This window comes from Podarcis muralis, chromosome 8 (assembly GCF_964188315.1).
Source record: "Podarcis muralis chromosome 8, rPodMur119.hap1.1, whole genome shotgun sequence".
NCBI lineage: Eukaryota > Metazoa > Chordata > Lepidosauria > Squamata > Lacertidae > Podarcis > Podarcis muralis.
In genome coordinates, this window is record NC_135662.1 from 77,558,590 (window position 1) to 77,580,365 (window position 21,776).

At 44.2% G+C, this 21,776-nt stretch overlaps 1 protein-coding gene across 1 annotated transcript in view; it reads left to right on the forward strand.

Moving 5' to 3' along the window:
• Positions 1–21,776, forward strand: part of DNAH5 (dynein axonemal heavy chain 5) — a 166,767-nt gene that overhangs the window by 51,637 nt on the left and 93,354 nt on the right. The window contains exons 19-33 of the mRNA XM_077933359.1: positions 220–465; positions 3,581–3,771; positions 3,866–3,962; positions 4,579–4,715; positions 7,515–7,716; positions 8,637–8,872; positions 10,699–10,917; positions 14,121–14,183; positions 16,087–16,325; positions 18,531–18,771; positions 18,886–19,085; positions 19,173–19,326; positions 19,507–19,670; positions 20,565–20,721; positions 21,522–21,734. Coding sequence (XP_077789485.1) covers positions 220–465; positions 3,581–3,771; positions 3,866–3,962; positions 4,579–4,715; positions 7,515–7,716; positions 8,637–8,872; positions 10,699–10,917; positions 14,121–14,183; positions 16,087–16,325; positions 18,531–18,771; positions 18,886–19,085; positions 19,173–19,326; positions 19,507–19,670; positions 20,565–20,721; positions 21,522–21,734 — 2,759 coding nt within the window. The remainder of the gene's footprint in view (positions 1–219; positions 466–3,580; positions 3,772–3,865; positions 3,963–4,578; positions 4,716–7,514; positions 7,717–8,636; positions 8,873–10,698; positions 10,918–14,120; positions 14,184–16,086; positions 16,326–18,530; positions 18,772–18,885; positions 19,086–19,172; positions 19,327–19,506; positions 19,671–20,564; positions 20,722–21,521; positions 21,735–21,776) is intronic.

Below are 21,776 nucleotides of genomic sequence, written 5' to 3' on the forward strand. Positions count from 1 at the left end.
GGATGGGTGCATGTGCAAGCCCTAGTCCCAATTTCATTGTGAGCGCTCCTCCCTTCCCCTTGTTACACAGGGAAGGTCTGCATAAAGTTTCTATTCATATTGACACAGAACTCTCTGTGCGACTGGGGACTCGGGCACCTTTTCTGTGCAACACAGTCAAGATTAAGGACTTGCTGCTCAGAAGGCTACTGACTTAACTCCACTGATTACTGTTCCTAGGAGCGGAGGAGGACGGGCCATCAGACCCCTTAGCATCCTCGCACACAGCTAGCCAGATGTCAGCAGGCTTGTCTTCCCCCTTGACGAAGAAAAAGAAGAGGGAAATGGAAATGCTAGAGGAAGAAGCCCAAGAGCTGCTGTCCCATTTCAACCACCGCAACGTGGATGCTCTTCTGAAAGTTACTCGCAACACCCTGGAGGCCATGCGAAGGCGCATCCAAGCCTCTTCTATGTTCAGCTTCTTAGGTAAGTCTCGTGCCATGCTCAGCAGAAACAGCTGGGCATAGCGAAACCACGGTTAAAATTTCAAACATCCCATCTTCTTACAAGCTGTTGTTGATGGAACTGGCTGTTGGTGGCCTTAGGTGAGACTGCACAGTTGGGTGGTACAATATTTGGCTTGTTTAAAGCTTTGCTTGTTTAAAGCTTTTTGAATTATGGTGCTGGAGGAGACTCTGGAGAGTCCCATGGACTGCAAGAAGATCAAACCTATCCATTCTGAAGGAAATCAGCCCTGAGTGCTCACTGGAAGGACAGATTCTGAAGCTGAGGCTCCAATACTTTGGCCACCTCTTGAGAAGAGAAGTCTCCCTGGACCCTGATGTTGGGAAAGATGGAGGGCACAAGGAGAAGGGGACGACAGAGGACAAGATGGTTGGATAGTGTTCTAGAAGCTACCAGCATGAGCTTGACCAAACTGCGGGAGGCAGTGGAAGATAGAAGTGCCTGGCGTGCTCTTGTCCATGGGGTCACGAATAGTCGGACACGACTAAACGACTAAACAACAACAACAAAGCTTTACCAGATCAGCCAAGGCCAGCTCAAGACATTTTGCCACCTGAGGCAAAGGGCTAGCTGTTGCCTTACCTCCCCAATTCCACGCTGAAAAGCTCATTAGGCTGCCAGCTGAATCTTTCCCCTAACATACTGTATTTCACTGTCCCCCAAGGGCAGCAGGTTACCTTAGGGCAGGCTTCCTCAAACTTGGCCCTCCAGATGTTTTGGAACTACAATTCCCGTCATCCCTGACCACTGGTCCTGCTAGCTAGGGATTATGGGAGTTGTAGGCCAAAAACATCTGGAGGGCTGAGTTTGAGGAAGCCTGCCTTAGGGGATACAGGACAGGCTGCATGCTGTTATTTGAACCGGCAATGGACTTATTTTTTGCTCTACAAGACTCACTTTTCCCCTCCTAAAAAGTAAGGGGAAATGTGTGTGTGTGTTATGGAGCGAATGCAGGCTGCACAGCTATCCCAGAAGCCAGAATAGCAAGAGGGATTGATGCTTTCGCTGCGCAGTGATCCCTCTTGCTGTTCTGGCTTCTGAGATTCAGAATATTTTTTTTCTTGTTTTCCTCCTCCAAAAACTAGGTGCGTCTTATGGTCTGGTGCGTTTTATAGAGCAAAAAATATGGTATCTCCTGGACAAGTCATAATTTTTAGCATTGAGGCTGATTATTCCATCCTCTGCGTCTCCCCACCGACTTGTGTGCTACACCATAGTCTATGCACAAAGCAATAAAACAGAGCAGATAAGATTCCCAGGGCACACAATCTGCTTCCCCTTGACATCAGTGGGATAACTTCCTCCGATGCTAATGGAGGTGGACTGTAGCTTCCTGAATATTGCTCTTTCATGCAAAAGGGGGAAAGAATGCAGACAGATTGGGGACAAAGGTGCTTTGAAGTTCTGCAGTGCATTGAAAATACATGCTAGTGCTTTCTTTATGAACCGCTGTGGGTTTTGATGAGGAGCATGGTTAAATAATCCTAGATGTCTGCGTTGACAGAATGCTGCTGTTTAATCGGAGACGATATGGCGTCGAGCAGACTTATGCTCTCTCAGCATGGACACCACACGCAACCTTGTTTGCCGGCACAGTGAGACACAGTGTGTGGCCCACAACGCAAGTGCTGCAAATCCTAGTATATGCCAGCAATACAGATTTGTTCTAGTGAAGGCACATCATGGGAACGTCTATAGGACTGAGGATTGGGTGGGTGTTGGGTGTGCTTCTGCCGCACATCTAATCTCCACTGTCAGATTGTTATGGTGGTCATCTCCTCTTCAGGGCTGCATGGCTAGCATGAGCTGGTGCATGTGGAATAATGGGCACCATGTGTGCAGGGTCTGTCTTTGCTGTAAATATAAGGATTTACTAGGAATAGTTCTTTTTTTAGTTCAGCACCCCAAGCCAAACCAGAACCATGGGCACCTCCAGTGGAAACACTTTTGAAGGGTCACCAAGTCATCTGTGTCAGGGACTGGACTGAAGAGGAAGAGTGGGGGCCGCCTCCTTCTCCTGAACCTTCCCGAGAACAGAAAGATAGTATAGATTTAGAACAGTGGTTTGCAGAAGGGCATAGTTCAGAGGCTGCAGAAGGCAGAAGCTGGGAAATACTGGAAGGGGAGAGCAGGAAGAAGGAGAAGCACCAGGGGAGAACCAGCTGACAAACTCAGTGTCCTTGGAAAACATTCCTGCTCTCGCTCTCCCAAGACCAGATGGGCATTGAGGGTATTAGAGCAGAGAGCTCAGAGGCAGCAAGCTCAGATTAACCGACGCAGGAGTGACGTGAAATAAGGGAGACATAGGGGAGTGGGACTTCACTTGGAGCAACACCATCATTGAATAGAGGCTACATTCTTTCTCTCTCTCTGTGAATACTGAATAAATTATGTGGTAAGGACTCTTTGTATTTATCTGCATTTTTGGCTGTGACTGGGGGAGGGATAGGGTTCCCTGAAGCCTTGACACCTGGGAGATTCTTATTTTTCTTCAGCAGACTGTCCTGGATTAATAATGGTTTGTTTGTCTTGCTGTCAGGGACTGTGCTGCAGAGGGCTTCACTGAGGAGGAATGTTGGGAGCCTCGCCCTCCCTCCCCCTGTTCCTGATCTGGATCTTGAATCTTCCCAGGATCAGGAGGACAGTATAGATTTGGAACAGTGGTTTGCAGAGGGTCATAGTTCAGAAGGCAGAAGCTGGGAAATACTGGATGGGGAACAGCTAGGAGACGAAAAACTGGAAGGGAGAGGGTTAACAGATTCACAGTCTCTAGACAGCATTCCTCCACCGCCCTCCCGAAAGTCGAGAAGAGCTCAGAAAGTGGCAGAACAGAAAGCACAGAGGGTATAAACTCAGATTACGAGATACAGAAGTGCCGTAGATTAATAGGGACAGAAGGGGGTGGAGTCCTTAATTGGGAGCACCGCCATTCCTAGGAGATGTGTTCTTTGTTCTCTCGCTATGATTATTATAGTTTCTAACTGGTAAGAAGACTTCTTTTCCTTTGTTCTGCTTATCTACTGCCATGGGGAAGAAAGCTGATTCCCCAAAGCCTGACACTTGCCTTTCTTTTTAGATAAGGAGAGTGCCTCCAAGCAGAGACAGAGTGCTCAGCCCATCTTTAAGGCTAGCGTTATCCTTTCCATTCCAAATTTTGCTATGATGCCCACACTTGAGGAAGTACAGCAAACACTCAACAAGGCTGTGGACTGCATTGTAAGCGTCATGAAAGGAGTTGGCCAGTGGAGCAAGGAGAGGCTATCCAAGGTATGGCACCTCTGTGTTTCTGATAACTTTCCCGATAAGATACATTCAGGTTTGGGTACCACATAATCTCCCTCTCCCCTTTGTTTCTGCGCAGCAAAAGATGCTAGAAAGTAAAATGGCTGCTTTGCGAAATGAAGGAGACAGCGATTCTGAGACTGAAATGAGACAAACTGAAGTTGGAAATATTCTTGGTAATACTTTGCAGCAGTTATGTTTGAATCTTGCCTTTATTACATATACTGGCAGAAATCTGTTACTTTTAAAATTGTTATTAAAACTTAAGGAACATTCATGGTAACTTAGATCTTCTAAGCAAGTGAAGTTTACATATTTTTTGGAGGAATTCATGAGCAGGATCCTGCAAGCAGGCTGACGTGTTCAACTCGGGATGATTTTTGCATGTTGAAACATCAGCAAAAGCAGATGCACTAGACCCCATGTGTATTTTTTTGCCACATTCTATAATATATGGAGTCTCTCAAAGCCTGAAGTGAGGTGTAGCTTGTCAACGTAAAAAAATAAATAAATGTCAAGAGACCTTGTTTGGAATCCATATTTAACAAATAAATAAGATAATAAAATCACCAGGAGAAGATTGAAATGCTCTCAAGGAAGCAATTGAACCAAGAGCCTATTATTTAACTTAGCATCAATAGACTGCAAAGCTATCAGCATGTAATTTTAGGCTGTGCTTAAGTTTTTAGAACGGTCAGCACAATATATAATGAAGATGTGTTTCGAGATTTGTGATTTTGTCTCTGAGGCCTAATGTATTAATGAGATGATTGCAACTTTTCCCCGCTCAAGACACTGCTTCAGATACAGCCTCTCTGATCTTGCCTTCTCCTGTCCAAAGCAAGAACTACTACAAAAGCATTTCAGAGAATAAGGAAATAATTAAGCTGATGTCCGTTCTTAGCACATCTATCAATTCTACCAAAAGGGTAAGTAAATGTGTAGAGGGGATCTTTAAGTGAGGTGGCTGGTGAAAAGGAGAAAAGAGTCACAGAAAGGGATGGGGAGGAAAGTACATAGAATGCAAGGGAAAGAGGAGGAGGAGAAAGGAATTGGCAGAAGTCAGTGGAAAAATGGGACTGCAAAGCATTGTGAGGAGTGTCAGTTTGAATTTCTTAGTGCAGAAAGTATTGATCTGATGTGTAGAGATCTTTCCTATTCTAATTAGTTCAAGAGGGTTCTGGAAGCTTCTCTGTGTGAAAGAAACAAGCAGAAGGTTCATGATGTTTGGGTTATATCTTCAGAGATGCTGAGCCAGTGTGGTGTAGTGGTTAAGAACGGTAGTCTCGTAATCTGGGGGACCGGGTTCGTGTCTCCGCTCCTCCACATGCAGCTGCTGGGTGACCTTGGGCCAGTCACACTTCTTTGAAGTGTCTCAGCCCCACTCACCTCACAGAGTGTTTGTTGTGGGGGAGGAAGGGAAAGGAGAATGTTAGCCGCTTTGAGACTCCTGAAGGGGAGTGAAAAGCGGGATATCAAATCCAAACTACTACTACTACTCTTCTTCTTCTTCTTCTTCTTCTTCTTCTTCTTCTTCTTCTTCTTCTTCTTCTTCCTGTTATCTCTTCTGTCAAGGTCATGTTGACTATAATTGCAAGGCCAGAAGGTGCCCTGTTTTCACTCTTTCTATCTCTTTCCTTCTGGTGTGGTGTTCTGTATATAGTATGCTTAGTGTTAAGTTTCAGTTTTGTTTTAAGTTATTGTAAGTTTAAGACTGCTGCAACTGGATTTCTTACAGACAGTGCCAATCCTGATTGGATTGGATTTGTTACCATTGTGCTCATTTGCCTTCAGTAGCAGTAAAGCTCTGCTGGATTAAATACAATTGCCTCTGGTCTACTTTTTGGGAATCCTGCCACGTATTTAAGTTTTTACTATATGTTGGAATCTGCTCTGGATCAATATTGAGTAGAATTTCCATGACGAGAGGGTGGCAGAATGCAACTATTGCAGGACCATCTCTGACCTGGGCAGCCTTCTGAGCTGGCAGAATTCCACGGTCCCCAAAATGGGGAAAAACAATAACAAATAAATCTCATTGGCTATAGGTGCTTAGCTACTTTTGCTTTTGGCTTTGTGACTTTCCTTACATTGTGAAGGAAAACACCCTATCAAGAGCTTTGTCTTAGTACATGTCTGAAGGCCTTTTCTGTACCAGACCCAGAACGGAAGGGCTGTTCTGGGTCCCTTCCATTTCCAGCCAACCAAACCCACATTGCAACACAGCATGTGATCCCACCATTCTGCAGAGAGCATCTTTGTTTGTTCGTTAAGCCATTTAAGACTGCAGGGTTCACACACAGGAGCTAGAAAGAAATAGTGACCTTTTAGGACTATATAACAGCCAGTTGAGATGGGACCTTTTTCTTGGCTTGCAATGCGAGCTCATAGCTTTAACCTTTTGCATTTTATGTCTACTGTAAATTAGATTTTTTTTAAATGTGATTGTGGATGTTGCTTTGACTGAGCACACAACTCCATGCTAAGCTACTTGAATAAATGCAACATTACAAACCTTCCCTAAGAACACTTCTTGAAGGTTCGCAACTTCTTTTTTTATAAATTTTATAAATTTTATTCCATATTACATCACAATGCAAATATACCAAAGCCATCCCCACATCATCCCCATCCCCACATATATTTATCATTTATATCCTCAATTAAACGTAATATTCTTTTGTCCCTCCCCCACTTCCCTCCGCCCCCACTCGATTTCCTCTACATTCTGAGATTACATTTATCTTGCATTCTGCAGACTTCTCAATTCATCTATGTATACTTATTGTCCTTCGTTACTAACTTACATTCCCTCAGATACTTTACATTTCAATCTAGGCATATTAGCATATCTTTTTTTGAGCAATATTTTTCCACATATTCATCAAAACATTTCCACTCCTTTTTTAATTTTTGATTCAATTGATTTCTTATAATAGCTGTTAGTTTTGCCAAAGCTAAGTATTTATTTAATTTACAAATCCACTCCTCCCTTGAAGGTAGAGCTTGTGATTTCCATTTAGCAGCAATCACTACTCTAGCTACTGTGCTTGCATATAAGAAGATTCTCCCCCCGCCCGTAGTATCTTTTCCCCATCAATCCAAAGAGATATCTCTCTGGTATTTTAATTATTGATATTTTCAGCATCTTCTTTAATTCTTCATGTATTACTGCCCAGAATTTCTTAATTTCCTCACATCTCCACCACATATGTATTGCTGTTCCTATTTCTTTACCACATCTCCAACAAATTTTGGATTTCAATTTATATATCTTTGCCAACCTAGCTGGTGTTAGATACCACCTGTGGAACATCTTAACAAAATTTTATTTGATTGTGTATGAGGCAGTAAATCAAATAGCTTCTTGCCAGAGTTTCTCCCATTGCTCTAGATAAATAGTATGGCCGACATCTTGGGCCCATTTTATCATCGTTTCTTTCACTTCTTCATCCATCAATTCCTAGTCCAGTAGGAGATTATATATATTAGATAACAATTTCTTATTATTCTGAATTATTGTAATATTGAATTGTGAGTCCTCTTTTGCAAAGTCTTTCTTTTGATCAGAATTGGATATACTCCTTTTTGAAGGTTCACAACTTCTTTGGGTTTGTTTTCATTCTAATCTTAACTCTTCCTGCACATTTTCCCCAGGAACCAGGTAAAACATTGTAGTGGAGCTGGCTTATTCAGCCGCCTTACTTTGTGACTTGTTAATGTTTCAGGAAGTCCTTGCAGCCTTGGAGCGCTTCAGATGTTACCATCACATCTGGCAGAGAGAGAAAGAGGAAACCATTGAAAACTTCATCAAAGGAAGCCCTCTGCTCTCTGAATTTGAATCCCAAATTCTATATTACAGAGACTTAGAACTCGAAATTAACTCTGAGCCTGAATACATATGCGTGGGAACAGTTGCGCTATTTACTGGTATGTGATTTAATATTCAAATGCCATCAAATTCATGCTAGTCTCCGTTGCATTTGTGAATCTTGCTTAAAACAAAAAGGGTGCAATCCATCACACACCTCCCTGAGAGCAAATCCCATTGAACTCATATATAGCATTTGTGTTGTAAATGTCACTCCTTTTACTCTACCTATTGGTTCTAATGAACGTACAGTCATACCTTGGAAGTCGAATGGAATCCATTCTGGAAGTCCGTTCGACTTCCAAAACCAAAGCACGGCTTCCGATTGGCTGCTGTGTAAGCCCCGCCGGATGTTCAGCTTCCAAAAATAGTTTGCAAACCGGAACAGTCACTTCTGGGTTTGTGGCGTTCGGGAGCCAACATGTTTGGGAGTTAAACTGTTCCAAAACCAAGGTATGACTGTATATTAGGTAAAGGTAAAGGGACCCCTGACCGTTAGGTCCAGTTGTGACCGACTCTGGGGTTGTGGCGCTCATCTCGCTTTATTGGCCGAGGGAGCCGGCGTACAGCTTCTGGGTCACGTGGCCAGCATGACTACGCTGCTTCTGGCTAACCAGAGCAGCGCATGGAAACGCCGTTTACCTTCCCACCGGAACGGTACCTATTTATCTACTTGCACTTTGACTTGCTTTCGAACTGCTAGGTTGGCAGGAGCAGGGACCGAGCAACAGAAACTCACCCCGTTGCAGGGATTTGAACTGCCAACCTTCTGATCGGCAAGTCCTAGGCTCTGTGGTTTAACCCACAGCCCTACCTGTGTCCCATGACTGTATATTACAATGCAGTATAAAAGCTGTTTCGTTTTTGGTCCCTTCTCGCCAGATTCATGGAATGGAAAAAGGAGGAGGGGTGGATTCAGGAAGGGGTGTGTCACTACTTCCTTAGCTGGCTGTCACTGAATGATTTTTTGTTCCCTCAGCGGATCTGAAATTGGCCCTAACGACAGAAACCAAGGCTTGGATGGTTGCGTTTGGACGTCACTGTAACAAGAAATACAGGACAGAGATGGAAAACATATTTGCCTTTGTAGAGGAAATCAGCAAGAAATTGAACCGTCCAATTAAAGACTTGGATGACATAAGGATAGCAATGGCTGCCTTAAAAGAGATCCGAGAGCAACAGATCCCCATAGACTTCCAAGTGGGACCAATTGAGGTAGTTGAAAAGGGAGCCTGTACCCGTTTCCTGGTGTGATCTTTGGCGCTGAATTGTGTCTGTCCTGGCCCGCAACTCAGGGTCCTAGCACAGTCTGCTGTGCTCTTTTGTTTATTTTATATAATTCCCCTCCCCAATGCAATTTAATATCCTGCCTTTCTCTCCTGGTGGAATTTCAAGGCAGCTAAGAACATCAAAACAATAAAATGTCACATAAAAAACAAATTAAATTTACATGCTGATCAAACCAATTTTCCTCCCCATACCTGATGTTGATGCAAAGTTATGGGCTCCTTTATACCTCCCCTCCATTTTACAAACAAATTAGGTATTTTATATATTTCTCCACGGCTTAATCTGCTATTGTATGTTTATGATGGGGCTCCTTATCGCTTCAACTAACACAGTAGTGCAGGATCCATCGAAAGGATGGCTTGAAATCATTTTGGTCAACAGTGTTTCACATGAGATGTTAATGATTTTTCCTTGGTCACTATTTAACTGTTTAGTGACATGTCAGGTTGTGCAAAATGTTCCTTGCTTTGGTAGATGTTGAAAAGCGACATTGAATTCTTTGTGCATTTCTCTACAAAAAAGAGAGGATATGCAATTTTTGCAAGGGCAGGTTTTTCTGATTTCTTGCAGATCCTTTCAGATCCTCCTAGCATTAGTGTTCAGACAATCATATATGAAGAAGCCTTTAGCTGTCTACATACTCCCTTTGTTCCTCCCTTTGCATGACGAAGCAAACAAACCAAGAACTCTACCGTTAACTATAGTTTCTCATATTGCCCAGATTGGGTAACTATGGTTAGCAGGTTTAGAACAGTATTCTGCCTTGTTCTGAAACCATTGATCCTTGTTTCCCAATTTGAGTGAAATGAGAAATTATCATTAATGGAAGACTATCTTGTTATTTTGCTTGCTTGTGCAAATGGAGATATTATATAATAATAATTTATTATTTATACCCGGCCCATCTGGCTGGGCTTCCCCAGCCACTCTGGGCGGCTTCCAAGAAAATATTAAAATACAGTAATGCATCAAACATTAAAAGCTTCCCTAAACAGGGCTGCCCTAAACAGGGCTGCCTGTCTGGTAGTTGTTTTTCTCTTTGACATCTGGTGGGAGGGCATTCCACAGGGAGGGCGCCACTACTGAGAAGGCCCTCTGCCTGGTTCCCTGTAACTTGGCTTCTCACAATGAGGGAACGACCAGAAGGCCCTCGGTGCTGGACCTCAGTGTCCAGGTAGAACGATGGGGGTGGGGACGCTCCTTCAGATATACTGGACCAAGGCCATTTAGGGCTTTAAAGGTCAGCACCAACACCAATATTAAGCCGTACTAAGCCAATTTATATATCTCTATTCATTTGGCATGGATATCTTCTTATTTTTACATATGCCCATCATTCATCATAAACAGAAAATTGTTCTTGATAGAGGGAGAGGCGGTTTAATTACATATGGCTTGTGTGACATCAGGTGCACACACTGAGCTCCGGGCCCCCTCAATTCTGGGGGCAACCAGGGACTTCTGGGGCACATATCTGTAGCTGTAAATACGATTCACTCTCAGAACTGAAATTCTTAGATTTCCATTGCATCCCTGGTGCCATGTTGATGACCTAGAAGTACAGCTAATTAAAATTCCATGTCACCGTCAATTTTAAGTTACCTGTTCCACCAGCCTAGCTCCTTTGCATCTTTAGCAGGACCACCTGCTACATTTTTGATCTTTAGTTCCTCAAAGAATGTTTAATTATGTACATACTTATATGCAGATTTTTTTTGATGGTCATAGATAACAACCTTTTGTCCCGGCAGGAGTCCTATGCAATGTTAAACAAGTATGAGCTCTTGGTGGCAAAGGAAGAGATGGAAAAGGTGGATACGTTGCGTTATACCTGGGAGAAAGTACTGGTTCGAGGAAATGAAGTGCAGAATGAATTAGTAGCCTTGCAACCCAAATTCAGAGGGGAGCTCATAAGCACGGTGGAGATATTTGTGGAAGACTGTGATCAGTACTACTTGGATTATGAGAAGGTGAAGGATAATAGTAAACTGGGGGGTGGGGTGGGATATCATTTTGTTGTTTGTAAGGTATAGATTTTTTGAGAAGCTGCCTGAAAAGGCGTCAGGTGTTAAACACTGAAAGTATATTTTAGTTGAATACATCCTCTTGGGGTCCCTTCCAGCTCCACAATCCTATGATCTGTCTTGAAGAATAATCTCAGGCTGTTGTTTTTTTTTATACAGAACAAGTATGGGTGATGATAACCCAAATTCCATTAAGGGGGTTGGATTGTGGGCTGAAAATAGCTAGACTTCAGGCGAAAGGTTGGCCAGGTTCTTTTGGTCTGTGGATGCCTTCTTTTTAATGGATTGCAACGAAGCAGCCCATTAAAAAAGCAGAGACATCACCTTCCCAACAAAGGTCCGTTTAGTTAAAGCTATGGTTTTCCCAGTAGTGATGAAGTGAGAGCTGGACCATAAAGAAGGCTGATCGCCGAAGAATGGATGCTTTTGATTATGGTGCAGGAGGAGACTCTTGAGAGTCCCATGGACTGCAAGAAGATCAAACTTCTCCATTCTGAAGGAAATCAGCCCTGAGTGCTCACTGAAAGGACAGATTGTGAAGCTGAGGCTCCAATACTTTGGCCACCTCATGAGAAGAGAAGACTCCCTGGAAAAGACCCTGATGTTGGGAAAGATGGAGGGCACAAGGAGAAGGGGACGACAGAGGACGAGATGGCTGGATAGTGTTCTCGAAGCTACCAGCATGAATTTGACTAAACTGCGGGAGACAGTGGAAGACAGAAGTGCCTGGCGTGCTCTGGTCCATGGGGTCACGAAGAGTCGGACACGACTAAACGACTAAACAACAACAACAATGAAGCAGCCTGCTCTAATTGATAGTGTGTGTTTAAAATATATAACCTGCCTTTTCATGGAAAACCAGTTCGTAACAAAACAAAGCACTCACACACATTTAAACAGTCCCATACATAAACATACATTAGTGATGTATGGAAGTTAGTGATGTATGGAAGTGAGAGCTGGACCATAAAGAAGGCTGATCGCCGAAGAATTGATGCTTTTGAATTATGGTGCTGGAGGAGACTCTTGAGAGTCCCATGGACTGCAAGAAGATCAAACGCATCCATTCTTAAGGAAATCAGACCTGAGTGCTCACTGGAAGGACAGATCGTGAAGTTGAGGCTCCAATACTTTGGCCATCTCATGAGAAGAGAAGACTCCCTGGAAAAGACCCTGATGTTGGGAAAGATGGAGGGCACAAGGAAAAGGGGACGACAGAGGATGAGATGGTTGGATAGTGTTCTCGAAGCTACAAACATGAGCCTGACCAAACTGCGGAAGGTGGTGGAAGACAGGGGTGCCTGGCGTGCTCTGGTCCATGGGGTCACGAAGAGTTGGACACGACTAAACGACTAAACAACAACAACATACATAAACAGCATTGTCTTAAAAGGCCAACGTCAGCCGACAAACAAAACTATAACTATATAAATGTTTTTATCTCCAGGTCAGGCTCTGGAAGTTTCTAATAGGGAAGGTATTCTAAAGTCATGCAATAAGATTGTGTCCTTTCTTAAGCCTTTGGGAAGGGTTAACATTGTCAGATGGTTCTAAGATAGAGGTGCGAAACCTGTGGCCATTCTGATGTTGTTTGACTCAAACTTCCATTAGCCCCTGCCAGCCCCTGTCAGTGGTCAAAGATGATGGGACTTGCAGTCAAGCAATATCAGGAGGACTACAGACTCCCCACTCCTGATTTTAGATAAGGGCTGGTTCACATATACATGCATATCCTATACAGTGGTACCTTGGTTCTCAAACTTAATCCATTCCAGAAGCCCGTTCCAAAACCAAAACGTTCCAAGACGCACTTCTCATAGAAAGTAATTCAAAACGGATTAATTCGCTCCAGACTTTTAAAAACAACCCCTAAAACAGCTATTTAACATGAATTTTACTATCTAACAAGACCATTGATCCATAAAATGAAAGCAATAATCAATATTCTGTAATATAAAATAAATAAGACAGTATTGTAGATGATAAAAATTAATTTTTTTCCTTATCTGCACTGATGATAGTCATTGTTTGGATGGGGGGCTTTTATCCATTTCCACAGTCACACAACCAATCAATCAGTAGCTGAACTGGGTTCCAGTCACAAAAACAAGTTACAAAAACGAAGTCACAAGTCAAGAGTTCCATAAAACGAAGAGCAGGCCACAGTCACAAAAATGAAAAAGCCACACAAACAAAAACACGATTTTTAAAAAAGCAAAAACAAAAGCACCAAATATCACCTCAGAACACTGCAATCAGAAACGGGAGGCTTTAATTACGATGGGGGGACGGGACTTAGATTAGCTGCACAAGGGTAAAAACGGGTGGAAAAAAGCCTTAATTACCATGGGGGGTAGGGACTCAAATTAGCTGAGCAACAGTAAAAACAGAAGCTCAGGAGCACATTTGGCTTCTGAGGCAAAGTTTGAAAACCGGAACACCTACTTCTGGGTTTGCAGTGTTCGAGTTCCGAGTTGTTTGGGAACTAAGCTGTTTGAAAACCGAGGTACCACTGTATTGTACACCTGGTTACTGTGCAATTGGTGACTTGTAGCTAAATATGTGAACCAACTCTGTTGCAAAGCTTTGTGTTAGAAGTGGCGTCGAACATACTGGTTGGAGTGTTCAATTTATAGAGATGCATTCCCTCATATAAGGCACTATTGTATGTGTGAACCAGCTCTCTGTGACTGTATTACACTGTTATTGTAGTACCCTGCATGCTGCATTCTGTACAGGTTTCAAGTTTGATCCATGTGTCACAGCTTAATCTATGGGATGGACATCCTTTGGTGAATGCAGGAGGGTGACCGGGGGCGGGGGGAGGGGGGAGGGGTAGAGATATTTACTTTTACTTTTACTTACTTTTACTTAGGGAAATCTTGATTTTTCCACTCCACTGTCAAATCTGGGAGCTTTTGAAGCGGTTGTCTACATGCGACAAGGGAAATAAAGCTAATAATCTTTCAACAGTTCTACAGATTATCTGAAATTTACTAAACTTTTTTTTAAAAAAATTATGACTTGGCCAGAATAGGGGTGGCAGAATGGAGAAGTTCTTAAAACTAAGAATGATATTTATTTTTTCTGAAAGGCTATACAAATGTATGGGACTTTCATTTATAGGATATGTCAATTCTCTCTTCCAGAATGGTCCCATGGTGACTGGTATTGAACCTCAGGAAGCTAGCGACAGACTCATCATGTTCCAGGTATTCTTTGACCTTTTAGCCCATATCTTTTTTATTATTATTAAAATATTTTATTAACATATAGAACACATACATTTACATTTACACAGTACATATACACAACACAATACCTTATTTTCATAACATAAAGCATACCTAGGTAAAGGTAAAGGGATCCCTGACCATTAGGTCCAGTCGTGACCGACTCTGGGGTTGCGGCGCTCATCTCGCTTTATTGGCTGAGGGAGGCGGCGTACAGCTTCCGGGTCATGTGGCCAGCATGACTAAGTCACTTCTGGTGAACCAGAGCAGTGCACGAAAACGCTGTTTACCTTCCCGCCGGAGCGGTGCATATTTAGCTACTTGCACTTCGTGCTTTCGAACTGCTAGGTTGGCAGGAGCAGGGACCGAGCAACGGGAGCTCACCCCGTGGTGGGGATTCGAACCGCCAACCTTCTGATCGGCAAGTCCTAGGTTCTGTGGTTTAACCCACAGCGCCACCCGCGTACCTACAGCACTCTATATAATACGTACCTATAATAATATCGCGTACCCACAGCTCCACCAGCATACCTACAGCACTCTATACCTACCTATACTCAGTGATGTCGAACGGGGGTGGGGGATGGGGCAATGTGCCCCAGGTGCCATGTCTGGGAGTGGGGGGTGACAAGAAGCCACCCCGTGGCGGCGCGAGCAGCCATCGCACTGCCACAGCCACATGTGGAGGATCCTCCGTTTGCGGCTGCAGCCATGATCAGAGGATCCCGGCACTGTCCGTACGGCACCGGAGTGGCGCCGCCGGCAAACTGCTATGTACAGCGCATGTGGGGCATCGCTACGTAAAGCGCATGCATAGTATGTAGCAACGCCGCACATGCGCCCTATGCAGAGACGCCCTACCCTGGCCCTGGGTGTCACAACGCCTTCATTCGCCACTGCCTATTCTATACATATCAACATACCTACACACCTACCCCACACGAACACCCACAAAGTGACTTGACTTCCAGCCGTTCTTGTTACGCTACTTTATTTTTCCAGTTGGCTTAAACACATTTCTTATTTCTTTAATCTCTTCTTCTATCTCAACTTCACTCTCCTTTCACTCTAATCGTTTTCTGGATTCACTCAGTATCTGTCAAATGTTCTACTTTTTCCACATAGTTTTGGTGTATTCCTTAAAGATAGTCCACTTCTTACTCACTTTTTGTACCATATCTGCTCTTATCCTCCCTGTTAGTTCGGCAATATGAAAGTATTCCATCATTTTAGATAGCCAGGACACATTTTACTCATGTAGAAACACGCTGATTCCCGGACTGTCTGCGGGCCAGATTTAGAAGGCGATTGGGCTGGATCCGGCCCCCGGGTCTTAGTTTGCTTACCCATGAGCTAGCTGCTCTGGCACCTGCGGCAAGTACCATCTGTGGCGAGCGTCCTGGGGGGTGGCACGGCAATGTCGCCCCCCCCCCAGGGATGACACCCAGGGCGGGCTGCATCCACCGCGCCCTTCCTCCGCCAGCGGTGACCAGCCCTGAATTAAATTGGCTTGATTTTCAGTGTGTCTTAAAACTAGCATGTACTTGGGAACTTAGAGGACTTTCTAGTGCAAGGAAGGAAGACTAAACCTGTGACAAATTCAGAAGAACCCACCTTCTACTAAGTCAGAAGTTTACAATGATTGGCAGAGACTTTTAGCATCTTTCCTAGTTGTAACTGAGGTTGCCCAGGGTTGAATCTGAGATCTTCCACATGCAGGATTTAGTTCTGCTGAAGAGTCCTTTCTCCATTTCATTTTACACCTCTTGCTTCCCTTAGCTGCTAACTATTCCTATTTTAGATAAGTGGCCTCTTTGAGCCGTGTTCGTTTTATTCTCGCAATTTCAAGCGCTGTATGCTCAAATGTGCTTTTAAACTCCAGAACCGATTTGACAACCTTTATCGGAAATACATCACCTACACTGGGGGCGAAGAGCTTTTTGGTTTGCCCGTGACGCAGTACCCTCAGCTTCTGGAAATAAAGAAGCAGCTGAACTTGTTGCAGAAGCTTTATAGCCTGTACAACAATATCATTGAAACAGTAAATGGCTATTATGATATCCTCTGGTCAGAAGTGAACATTGAGAAGATCAATAATGAACTCCTTGAGTTTCAGAACAGGTGAGAAAACACCAGGACGTTCAATCTGCAGTTAGCATTAAACATGGGCCATGTTATTTACTCCTTCAAATTTGGTGCTAATAGTTAGCTGCTTACAGCAAATCTCCGAAAGAACAATGGAACAAACATTGAGCCTCAGTTGATTTTTTTTTTACTTAATCTTCTTTAGTCCCTGACTTGCCAGGCAGAATCTGTCACCAATTTCATTTTCATCTTTCGAGGTGTTGCTCTCCGATTAAGTGTTCAACACTTCTGATAATTATAAAGGTGTTGTGACTGTTTGTTAATGTGAGAAGCAGATGTGCCTTTAGTACAAATAGGAAAATTGATTCTGCTACCTCTTCTTAAAGGTAAAGGTAAAGGTACCCCTGCCCATACGGGCCAGTCTTGACAGACTCTAGGGTTGTGCGCCCATCTCACTTAAGAGGCCGGGAGCCAGGGCTGTCCGGAGACACTTCCGGGTCACATGGCCAGCGTGACAAAGCTGCATCTGGCGAGCCAGCGCAGCACACGGAAACGCCGTTTACCTTCCCGCCAGTAAGCGGTCCCTATTTATCTACTTGCACCCGGGGGTGCTTTCGAACTGCTAGGTTGGCAGGCGCTGGGACCGAGCAACGGGAGCGCACCCCGCCACGGGGATTCGAACCGCCGACCTTTCGATCGGCAAGCCCTAGGCGCTGAGGCTTTTACCCACAGCGCCACCCGCGTCGCTTACCTCTTCTTAAGAGAACCATAAACTGGATTTTCTTATTGGCTGAGGAGGGCGTGGAACCTGGAGCCTTCCAGAGATTATGACTCCCATAATCTCTGACCACTGGCAGTGTGACTGGGGCTAATGGGAGCTGGAGTTCCCCTTCCCTTTCCCTGTTATCGATAAAGGGTGCTTCAAGGTGGGTCTTGTGGTCTCAGTGCTCCTTACGCAGACACGTTTCTTGAGATGTCCCCACCACATTGTTGTCATCAAAATGCCAACCTGCATCCCGCCTCCCATTTAATATGGATTTACTGTTTCGGGGGGGGGGGGGGAGGGAATGCAAAAACAACAACAACAACCTGTTGCCAGAAACCTCTTTGCCAGTGCTATTTTAAGAGTTTGGGTGTAATCTTCGACACCTCCCTTTCCATGGAGGCGCAGATTGCAGCTATAACAAAGGCGGCATTTTTTCATCTCCGCCAAGCTAACCAGTTGGCTCCTTACCTCTCTCGCCCTGACCTAGCCACTGTGATCCACGCAACGGCTACCTCCAGACTGGATTATTGTAACTCGCTCCACGTGGGGCTGCCCTTGAGACTGACCCAGAAACTCCAGCGGGTGCAGAATGCCACGGCGAGACTCCTTACGGGGTCCTCGCTGCAAGATCACATTCACCCGGTGTTATACCAGCTGCACCAGTGGAGTACAGGATCAGGTTTAAGGTGCTGGTTTTAACCTTTAAAGCCCTATACGGCCTAGGGCCCTCGTACCTATGGGACCGCCTCTCCTGGTATGTCCCACACAGGAACTTACGGTCTTCAAACAAAAACATCTTGGAGGTCCCAGGCCACAGAAAGGTTAGGCTGGCCTCAACCAGAGCCAGGGCTTTTTCGGCTGTGGCTCCGATCTAGTGGAACGCTCTGTCACAAGAGACTAGGGCCCTGTGGGACTTGACATCTTTCCGCAGGGCCTGCAAGACAGAGCTGTTCCACCAGGCCTTTGGCCAGGGCACAGTCTGACTCCCTCCTTTGGCAATCCTCACAGAACTCTAGCCCAATTGGTTGCCATTAATCTGATTTGAATTAATTTTATAATGAAATGATTTTAGAATGTTGCATCATTTTATTGTTGTTAGCCACTCTGAGCCCAGCTTTGGCTGGGGAGAGCGGGATATAAATAAAATTATTATTATTATTATTATTATTATTATTATTATTATTATTATTATTATTTAAAAAGTCCCACTGAAATCAGAGGGATTTATTTCCAGGTAAATGTGTATGGGATTGCAGGCTAGGAAGAATTTGAACCCAGTGGGGTTTACGTCTGAGTCAGTGTTTCTCAAACTTGGGTCTCCAACTGTTTTTGAACTACAACTCCCATCATCCCTGTCCCCTGGTCCTCCTAGCTACGGGTGATGGGAGTTGTAGACCATAACGTTTGAATTGCACTGTGGAAATATTTGAAATCTGGATAAAATATTGGGTGGTTGTTGTGGTGTGTTCTTCTAGGTGCCGCAAGCTGCCTCGAGCTTTGAAGGAGTGGCAAGCATTTCTGGACCTTAAGAAAACAATTGACGACTTCAACGAATGTTGCCCTTTGCTTGATCTGATGTCCAATAAAGCCATGATGGCGCGCCATTGGAAGCGCATCACCGATCTCACGGATCACAGTTTCGATGTTGAAAATGAGTCGTTCAAACTGAGAAATATCATGGAAGCACCTTTGTTGAAGTACAAAGAGGAAATTGAGGTATGAATAATGCTGGCAGTACTGAGATGAGCTCATTGGTAAGTCCTGCTGCATTGGGCGATGCTATGACAAGCTATTAAATTCTATGCAAAAAATTGTTGATTGATCTGTTAGGATATCTGCATCAGTGCAGTAAAGGAGAGAGACATTGAACAGAAGCTGAAGCAAGTGATTGCAGAGTGGGACAACAAAACATTTACTTTTGCCAACTTTAAAACTCGCGGGGAGCTGCTCTTGAGGGGAGACAGCACTTCCGAAACCATTGCAAGCATGGAAGACAGCTTGATGATTTTGGGTTCCCTAATGAGTAACAGGTAATATGGAAGACCCCTTTTCTCTTCTGATAAGTTATTTATGTGTTCATTTTTAAAAATCTGTCTAAACACGTGCATTTATTTCAGGTACAACACACCATTCAAAGCTCAAATACAAAAGTGGGTACAGTACCTCTCTAACACTACTGATATCATTGAGAATTGGATGACAGTGCAGAATTTGTGGATCTATTTAGAGGCTGTCTTTGTAGGCGGAGACATTGCCAAACAGCTTCCAAAGGTAAGTGCCTTTATTTTGTCTTATGGAAGCGGCAGATGTGTTCAGGGCAATTTGAGTATTTAAAATGATCCCTTGCAACATAACACACCCCTGAACATGTACTTAGTGTGGCCGCAAGAGAATAGCATGAGAAGCTAAACTGTTGAAAACCATGCCTCCCTTGTTTGTACCTTAAAACAGGAAGCAAAGCGTTTCTCCAACATTGACAAATCGTGGGTGAAGATTATGACGCGAGCCCACGAAATACCCAATGTGGTCCAGTGCTGTGTTGGAGATGAAACCATGGGACAGCTCCTGCCTCATTTGTTGGATCAGCTGGAAATTTGTCAAAAGTCTCTTACAGGGTGAGGCTGCTTATAGAGAAATCCTTCATCTCTGGGCAATCAGTTACGACGGAGGAAATGGAAACCTGCTTATTGCTTGCATTCCACTAGGATTTGCCACTGCTTGCCGTTCCCTTCAGTGGCTGAAAAAGACCAGGCCTGCAGCTGTTGATATTATCATGGTCAGAACTAGAAACTGAGGCAATTATGTCGCAGTTCAGAGAAAAAACTTAATTCACAGCAGTCTCTGCGAAGCAAGAAAGCAGTTGCTTCTGGATGATCTGTTTATTGAACTATTCAAACAAAGTTTGCAAGGAGATTATATAACACAGACCGATTATCTGAGCTTGAATTCTCGCATGTTTGCAGGGGAATTGCAATGTTACCTCACACTTTCCATTGCATTTCTTCATCACTTTTCTTACAGCAAAATGCTTGCTGTTTTGTTTTTGTGAAGCAGGGTTGTTTCATAAGAGTGCCAAATCCCCTTTAAGTGTACAACCTGAATTTGCCATTATGCAACTGAATCCCACCTGTCTTTCTGTCTGACAGGGAAGGGCTTTCCTTCGCTGTGCTGTCTCAGCCACCACATCCCTCCTTGCCTGCCTCTTTGTCTTCCTGCGGAGTGGCTCTGGCTTTCTCTTGCTATCTCTTCATCATTTAAATTAAGCATGTCTTGGGGATCAGCAGCCTTCATTAGTTCATGTTGCAAATGGTCTGTAATACCAGGCAGCAAGATGAAAGCGTTTTAAGTCCCTAGGAGCAAGGTGAGACTCACTGTCTGCCATTAACAGGGAAGTCTATAATGGGTAAGGAGAAGATCTGGGTCTCTGAGAGGCTATGATGAAGTTTGGCAGGCAAGAGCTGTGTTGCACCACTCACCACCACGCTCATTCTGTTTTTGTTCAAATTCAGGTACCTGGAGAAAAAGCGGCTTTCATTTCCACGTTTCTTCTTTGTGTCAGACCCTGCCCTGCTGGAAATCCTGGGCCAGGCTTCAGATTCTCACACGATACAGGCCCACTTGCTCAACGTCTTTGATAACATCAAGTCTGTGAAATTTCATGAAAAGGTTTGCATAACTGGTAACGTAATTCTTAGAAAGGAAGCGGTGGTTATCTGAAGTCCTGGGCACCTGCCAGTCCTTTATACACCCTGCCCTAACCTCAGAGGACCCGAAACACAGGAAGCCATCTTGGAATCTAATGAAAGCACTTACCTGGCTGCTCAGGTCTCACCTGTGTTCTCGCTCCTCTGTTGAGCTTAGGGTAGAAAAAGGGGGTTGGCTTTTTAGGTCATGCAGAGCACAAAACAGCGCTGACTGATTTTTATTTCCTTTTGAATATCGGGACCCATCCCTTCTACTCCTCTTCCCTTCCCACAAAGCTGGAATGGATACTGTTACATGCCACCCCAATCTCCATGAAATATATATTATAAATTATTGTTGTTAATATTACAGTCGTACCTTGGAAGTCAAACGGAATCCGTTCTGGAAGTCCATTCGACTTCCAAAACGTTCGGAAACCAAAGTGTGGCTTCCGATTGGCTGCAGGAAGTTCCTGCAGCCAATCAGAAGCCACGCTGGATGTTCGGCTTCTGAAAATCATTCGAAAACCGGAACACTCACTTCTGGGTTTCAATCATTCAAGAGACAATTTGTTCGGGAGCCAAGGCGTTTGAGATCCAAGGTATGTGTTGTTGTTGTTGTTGTTGTTGTTGTTGTTGTTCTTCTTCTTCTTCTTCTTCTTCTTCTTCTTCTTCTTCTTCTTCTTCTTCTTCTTCTTCTTCTTCTTTCAACAACACCAGGAAGGGTACAATTGCTATCCCTGGTTCCATGCAACTTTGTCACACAAGATGTATAATTTTCAGGTTTATGATCGGATCCTTTCAATCTCCTCTCGGGAAGGTGAGACAATTGAGCTGGAAAAGCCTGTCATGGCAGAAGGTAATGTGGAGGTGTGGCTCAATTCCCTCTTAAAGGAGTCCCAGGGCTCTTTACATCTCGTGATTCGGCAGGCAGCTGCAAGCATCCAGGAAGTGGACTTCCAACTGATTGACTTTCTTTCTTCCTACCCTGCCCAGGCAAGTTTCTAATCCCCACCCCCCCAACAAAAAACAGTTATG